Source organism: Mya arenaria, chromosome 3 (assembly GCF_026914265.1).
Source record: "Mya arenaria isolate MELC-2E11 chromosome 3, ASM2691426v1".
Classification (NCBI taxonomy): domain Eukaryota; kingdom Metazoa; phylum Mollusca; class Bivalvia; order Myida; family Myidae; genus Mya; species Mya arenaria.
The window spans coordinates 88,144,815-88,152,726 of NC_069124.1; the positions used below are offsets into that span (position 1 = coordinate 88,144,815).

General features: G+C 38.2%; 2 protein-coding genes across 2 annotated transcripts; one reads left to right on the forward strand and one right to left on the reverse strand.

The window, feature by feature from the left end:
- Window positions 1–2,340: 2,340 nt before the first annotated feature.
- On the forward strand, window positions 2,341–5,471 carry LOC128227042 (uncharacterized). The gene is made up of 2 exons (XM_052937219.1): window positions 2,341–2,477; window positions 3,931–5,471. Exons 1-2 carry the CDS (start codon window positions 2,387–2,389, stop codon window positions 5,133–5,135), a joined length of 1,296 nt encoding a protein of 431 aa, XP_052793179.1. The 5' UTR covers window positions 2,341–2,386; the 3' UTR covers window positions 5,136–5,471.
- LOC128227043 (uncharacterized) lies at window positions 5,292–7,299 on the reverse strand. Its single transcript, XM_052937221.1, has one exon. The coding sequence runs from the start codon at window positions 7,144–7,146 to the stop codon at window positions 5,992–5,994; it is 1,155 nt and encodes a 384-aa protein (XP_052793181.1). The 5' UTR covers window positions 7,147–7,299; the 3' UTR covers window positions 5,292–5,991.
- Window positions 7,300–7,912: the final 613 nt, after the last annotated feature.

Consider the following 7,912-nt stretch of genomic DNA (forward strand, 5'->3'; position numbering starts at 1 on the left):
CATTAGTGACATAAAATGAATATGATAACATGTACGGTACTTCTATGTGTACGATCAGGGCGGGTATTCATGAAATATCTTAAATCATTCTCTAATGTAAGTTGATTTTTTAAAATGTTCATGGTCAAATAAAAGGAAAGTGGATAATGTTTTTTTACATAAAAGGATTATTTCGAAGTTAGTAAGTCTTTAGCATGACTAAAGAATAAGGAGGCTTTACTACTCGCCCCAGCGTCGGCGTTGGTGTCCAGTTAAAAGTTTTAGGGCAGGTTGACATTTTCACTTATAACTCCAGTACCCTTCATTCAATTCGCTTAATACTTAATACTATATCTCACAACTAAGGCTGAAGTTCTTCTGTCAATCATTGAAAACCTGTTTTCGTCGCAATGGCATTTTTAGCTCGACTGAAGAATACGGAGGGCTGTACTACTTGCGTCGGCGTCTGGTTAAAGACTTGGTGCAAGTTGGGATTTTCACTTTTAACTCCAATACCCTTTCATTCAATTCACTAAATATACTTCACTCAGTTGTTCAGGACCATCACTCAATGAGGTTATAACTCCATGTTATCCTTTATACATATTATGGCCCTGATTGTCAATGAAACTTAGGTTTAAGTTTTAGGGCAGGTTGGGATATTTATTAATAACTTCTTTATCCTTCATTCAATTGACTTGATACTTCACACAGTTGTTCAGGACCATCGCTCAATGAGGTTAGATAACTCCATATTATCCTTCATACAAATTATAACCCCTGATTGACTATGGAACTGAGGTTAAAGTTTCAAGGCAGGTTTGGATATTTATTAATAACTTCTTTATCCTTCATTCAGTTGACTTAATACTTCACACAGTTGTTCGGATCTGTCACACAATGAAGCTACATAACTCCATATTACCCTTAATACAAATTATGGCCCCTTATTGACTAAGGAACTAAGGTTAAAGTTTAAGGGCAGGTAAAAGTTTTAGGGCAAGTTGGGATTTTAATAAAACTTCTATACCCTTCATTCAATTGACTTAATACATCGCAGAATTATTGATGACCACCTTACAACAAGGTTGCATAACTCCATTTTAACCCTGAATACAAATGATGGCCCTTGATTGATCTTTTTTTCATTTTTTTTTCTTTTGGCGGGCACATTTTTATATTCTTAACCAGGTTTTCACAAAGGGAAAACTATTTATTATAAGGACTTGCGTCATTGTTCGGGCAGGCTGGTGGGAGAGCAGCGTCAAAGTCACCTTCAAATATGTATGAAATAAAAAAGCTAGGATTGACATATAGTAACCAGACTTGGTATATAGGAAAAGTTAATGGAGACCTTTCATGGGATTGCATTTGAGGCCCCTAGGATCAAGGTCAAGTTACTATTGATAAAAAATGGTTAGTATTGAATGACTTAAGTAACGGTCGACATATTGTGACCAAACTTAGTATATATGAAGATTTTTCCAGAGACCTTTCATGAGGTTATGTTTTGAGCCCCTAGAGATATGGTCAAGGTCACTGTTGCTAAAAATGGAAAAATGGTTAGTACTGAATAACTTGTGTAATGGTTGACATAGAGTGATCAAACTTTGTATATTGGAAGAGTTTATGGAGGACTTCAATGGGATTGTGATTGGGGCCCCAAGGATCAAGGTCTCTGTTACAAAAAAAGAAGAAGAAAGCAGTTGAAACTGAATCTCTTCTGCCAATCAATAAAAAACCGGTTTTGTCACATCGGGGTACTTGTTTACTTTTTAATTTTGATTTTTTATTGCTTTTGACAGGCACATATTACATTATTGTTTAACTTCTAAGGCAAAGCGGCGTAGTCGAGCGCAATGTCTTACTACAGCTCTTGTTTGTCTTCTTTAAGTTTGACTTTTCATTAAAAGGCACATATTACATCATATAATGTATTCATTCATGTTATACGACAGCTCTTGTTTAACTTGGTAACTTTAGGCCAGGTATGTATTAATTAAAAAAACACATTTATATAGGCTAATAACTTTTTATCTGTACCACACTCATATGCTTGTTTTTATCGTTGATATGCATTAATTTAAAATAAATAAATACTTGGTCTCAACATAATTTATATTGTGCGCATTTTAAAGTCAAATCTCAACTTGCTAACATCAAAAGTTATTAAAAGCCGTACATATGTTCTACACCAACAATCTTTTATAGAATAAATTGATTAAAAACTTAAATTGAGATTCCAAAGAAAAAATATTCTATAGGAAAAGTTGAGCATGACTAATTGCGTTTTAACAAATACTCCTGACAATACTTATTAAGGCGAGTGTCAAGTGTTAACCTGTGCGGTACGGTCTTACAGGTACCAGGTGAACCGTGGAGGTCGCATGAGGAAAACTCACGAACAATGTGTGTGACAATAGACATGAGGAAAATAGTAGTGTTCAACATTGTCTTCATAGCATTCATTACATTCGGAATGTGTTTGTACTTGTTTGGTATGTGCAATTTTCCTGGTTTCGTATGTAGCTATTTTCAATAAATACAGCTCTGTGCATAGCTAGTGCCAGATAACGGCGATAAGAGCATTTACAAAATTATCACTGGTCGAAACAAAGTCAAAAAGATGTTCTTTTAGTGCATTCAACTGAAATAGATCATTAAATGCATTCACATGCATACATGAAAGGGGCTTGTTATGGTATCATAATATTCATGATATGCGGTATGACTAAAATACGAAAATAGGCTTTTTTCGCGAAAATAGCTTTTTTGACTAACATACGAAAATAAGAATATTTTCGCGAAAATCAGATTTTGATATAAATCTGAAAATATGGTTAGTTTTGGCGGGAATAACATTTTTGACATAAATGTAGATAGTTTGGGGCTAAAATAAAGTTATTTTCGCGAAAATAAGATTTTGGTGAAAATCTTGTAATTTTTGGCGAAAATAACATTTTTGACAAAGTGTAGTTAGTTTTTGGCTAAATTAAAGTTATTTTCGCGAAAATAAGATTTTGGTAAAAATCTGGTAAGTTTTGACGAAAATAACATTTTTGACAAACATGTAGTTAGTTTTTGGATAAAATTATTTTCGCGAATATAAGATTTTGATAAAAATAGGAAAATATACCTACTTCTGTTGTCGTAAATGACAATTTTTAATCCAAAATATTAAAATATTTTTATTTGGTCTACATATCACATATGACAGGTGCATTAGTGTTTCGAAATATTGTGTTTTTAAGAAATTTGAACAATGATAATTGAAAGTATTTTAACATGTTTCTGTTGATCAAACCTTCATCCGAAATGTGCAACATAAAACGGTTATCATGACACACTTGTTTGTCATTAAGCGGATTAAGTTGATGACAATGACCCATAATTATAGAACGTTATTGCTACTGAAGCAGGTACTCGATAAAACTAAAGGGAACAGTCAAAGATATTTCCTACATGGGTAGCTGGTCACTATTATATATTTGCATAACATACTCTCTTTTTTTCAATGTCGCTGTTGTATATCAAAAAACAACAACAAATAAATCATCAATTAAAAAAAAATATATTATATTCAAATCCAGTCAAACGCACTGAGGCATAGTCATAATATGCACTTTACTTAACATGGGACCAATAACAAATTCCACTCCCCGACTATACGCATTATATTGTTCTGTATATTAACAACAACATAACTTGTTGTCAGGCCCTTCGTCGACATTTTAAGAGATGTGCGACAACAAAATATGCTAAAGTCCGATGTTGTAGAGGGGTTTGGGGGCGTGCTACCCGTATTTTTTTTTAATTTTACTAATATCACTTTTTTAAAGACTAACTGTCTATCTGGAATGGTGTTCAATCAGAAAGCTGAAACTGTCGCGGTTTGCATCTAGCCATCACAATCCAAAGAAGAACACATTTAGTCTTTCTCATTTCTTTCAGTTGACAGCAAGCAGATCAAGATTAAAGTTGCCGGCGAAGAAGCAATGACCAATGGACAGCGATTGAAATGTACGGACATCCCGAAGCGGGTAAAAGTGGGGGTTGGGACAGGGGCCGTGATGGATCCTGGTACCTGGGCGAATGGCAGCCCCGCCCGCCCACACGCGCCTATGGACCAGATCGTTCCAATGGAGGCGGGGTTTGAGCCCGATGTCTCAACAGACTTCCCCTCCGCAGATGTACGAGCGACCACGATACCACGCACTATGCACCAGATGTGGATATGTGAGGAGGAGGCTTGCGGTGCCGATGCTGTTAAAGGAAAGGGGATTGTCGTTCCAAAGCAATTCAAACAGCCTGTCATTTCATTTTTTAAACACCATAAAGATTGGACGTATTACTTTTGGGGGCATGCAAACGGGAGAAGTTTTATTAAACACAATTTCTCAATACTGTTACCCGTGTTCGATAGTTACGTAGAGAATGTACTGAGAAGCGAGATGCTGCGATACACCGTGTTATATGTGTTCGGCGGGGTTTATTCTGACCTTGATATTACATTTCTGAGGCCGTTAGACCGGGTGACGGCAAGATACACGTGTATCTTGGTACCGGAGCCGTTTGAGCACCCTGTGTTCACTAGCGGCCAGCCCTACCGGCTAAACAACAATTTGATCTTTTGCCGGTCCCGCCACCCGTTCCTCAAGCTCCTCATTGACAATCTCGCCCGGGCCAGACTGCTTGTGCACACGCTCGATATCTCCGGCCCGGGATTTGTTACAATGTTCTACACTTTGTACACCAACATATCCGGCGACGAAATATTTCATGCGGACATAAAGCGTGATACAAACGATACATCCCCGTATTTCTATAAAGGAATACAACCAGAGAATGAGGAGGATGGTATTTACATCGCTAACACTCAATATTTCGTGCTTCCAGTACCGAACATCGGCGCGGCCCGGTGCGTGCAGGAGAGGTTCCGGTCCCGCCTGGTGGAACGCATGTGTACGTACCTGCGGACAAGACGACGCGCCCGAAACCAGTACACGTTCACGACGCATGATTGGACCAACTCTTATGTTCGACCTGACCAGTTCCGTGAAACTATCACCTTAAATTTCACCATAGAGACCTTCCTTTCAGTAGATAGAATATCAAAAAGGAGTTTTCAGTCAGCTTTGCAGTCCACTTTGAACTGAGCTTATATTGATGTTTGTTTGAAATTTATTCAAGACTGAAGAATATATAGACATTTAAAACGAACTTGGTCAAGTATGTTCTGTTAATACATGTGGATGGTATTGCAATTGTAGATCATCAGTACATACTTCACACAGAGAGCAAACAAACCACCCTACGAATGTCGAGGGTTTCTCGACTTTTATTATCATGTTTCTGCATAGAATAATTTAAACATTTGTTTAAAACTTAAGAATATATCATTACAGTGTAGTACATATACTGTTTATCATGTTTCGATTTTTTATACATTTGTTAACAAATTCAAGAATATATTATTACAGTGTAGTACATTTGCTGTTTATCATGTTTCGATTATTTTATATATACACTTGTTCAAGAATTTACTGAATAAGTATTTGGTACAGGCTACATATTATTAAGAGATACAATGAAATCAAAAACGGGTATTTAAGTTTTTGCGATCACGGTATAAGCGGACCATGTCAGAAACTATTTAAAACCGCTTAAAGTTGACGAACAACACACAACATGTAATTAAGTTGTAAGTTCGTGAAAACTACGACAATTTAATGGCATATCGAAATGGTCCACTCTCCATGTTCACGAAAAACACAAATAAATCTGAGATCAGTACTGTAGGAAACTCGATCCATATTAAGTAGTTTGTACTGTAGAAAACTAATATCCCTTTTTACGTAGTTTGTAATGTAAGAAACTCATATCCATTTTACGTTGGTTTTACTGTAGATAAATAATATCTGTATGAGACTAGTACTTGTAGAAAACTGATTATATGGACAACACAACCCAAAACTAAAACATCTCTTGACAAGTTGTTTCGTGTTACTGTATTCAAGGCTTAGCAATGGATGCTCGTAGCCTTGACATCTTTATCACAGACTTCTGAACAATCCTCGACGTTTGTGTGAGAGTGACACCACCCTGGATACACCTAAAGTCGCTGGGCCCCGCGTCGATGGCCTGTGTGTCAGCCTCAGCCTCCCTCAGCGCTTCTGCCAAGCCTCCCACACTCAGCGTGGTTCTACCACCAGTGGCAAGATTAGTTTTGGTAGGAAGCTGCGACAGCGCTGCAAGTTTGGCATCAATCTCCGCCCTTTGCTTGGATTCTGGAGTTTCCCCCACCTTCCACTTGTGCTTTGGTTTTGCGGTTTTATAGTGTGTTTGTACGTCACTGAAGTCCATTCTGGTCATCTTCATGGCAGCCTTAGACGCCATGGCCGTCTTCAATTCCTTCTTTCCCTTTTGTAGCTGTTGAGTGGTCACACCCTGTTGTTGCCATTTTGTTTGCAGAAACATAGAAAGCTCCATCTCATTTATTGGCTCGCCATCTTCAATCCTCTTCTCGATTAGCGCCTCAGTCTCATTGGCCAAATTTGTAAGCGACATTTCTTCCGTTGCCCCATATATGATCACGTTTACAAGAGACTTTGCGTGGTCCAAAGGCACGTACTGGCCGCCTGTCATGTGCGCCACAGACAGATAGAAGTCCTTATATGCGCATATGCTCGGTTCACATCCGGCGATGTATACGCTCACCCCCTTAGTGGCGAGCTGGCGGCAAATCTCCATCGGGTCCAGACCATCCGGACATCCGTCCGGTAACTTATCACCATAGGTGCCTAGTCCGTGTGGTGGTGCATCTGTTATAAACACGCACACCTTTGTCGCCTTCTCCCGCCAACTGAGGTAAAGTACTGCCTGCAAGGCATCAGCTACAGCTTCAGGTACGTCGCCGCCTCCAGCTGCCGTCGCCATTTGGAGCCAATTCTTCATTTCCCCAGGTATGGTAGTAAAGTCGTGCGTCTGTGTCACAAAGGTAGGCTCGCATAGCGGATGGTCCCTGTACTCCACTAAAGCCATATGGAGGTCGCAACCCAACGAAACGAGCGCGTTGATAATGCCAATGACGTTGTCGCGGGCCTCAGTGATGTAGGGGTCCATGCTGGACGTGCAGTCAATGGCGAACACCAGGTCAAGTTCACCCATCTTGCCAGTCGTTGATCACGGAACACACTGCAATCTTCAGTCAAATGGCTAGTTCGCCTGGCACTTAATTCACTTCCTGGTTCCAATGATTTTCACTCAACCCTAACCATTTGCAGAGGGTTACGAATAAATGTTTATTAATGTATATGTTATGCAATTTATGTCAACATATCGAAAATAGGAATGCGATGAAATAATATGCATACATGCATTGCGTCAATGTTTGTATTATTATTATCTACCTAACCTATTTAATCAATGTTAAAGGTACTCGCTCATGTTTTTTTGTGAAATGCGCTCTTTTGAATATCAAAATAAAAGTAGACAAACCGTAAGGAGTGTTAAAACGATAAAAAAGCTGAAACTCTTAGCAAATGTTGATATTTGCTCAAATACCGTCTTTGAAGACCACAATTTTCATTAATTAGCGTTAACAACGTTGATATTCACTTTATTAATGTATTTCTATGACGTTGAAATATCTACCACTATAGTAAAAGTGCTTGGAGGCTTTTTGGTTTTGGCGTCGGTTGTTATAAAAAAATCCGACTTTACCGGCATGGGTTCGCACCCCACTAATACTTGTTTTTTTTGTATACTATTATTGTACTATTATTGTATTTTATCTACAATTTCGATATCATAGAGAAACATGATAAAATGAGTGTTTTCTGATGCATTACCTGGAAAATTATGTTTTGGTCCAAAACATGAGGCAATACCTTTTAATATTAAAACGTGTTTCTTTCCCTTTCAGCTTTACTCA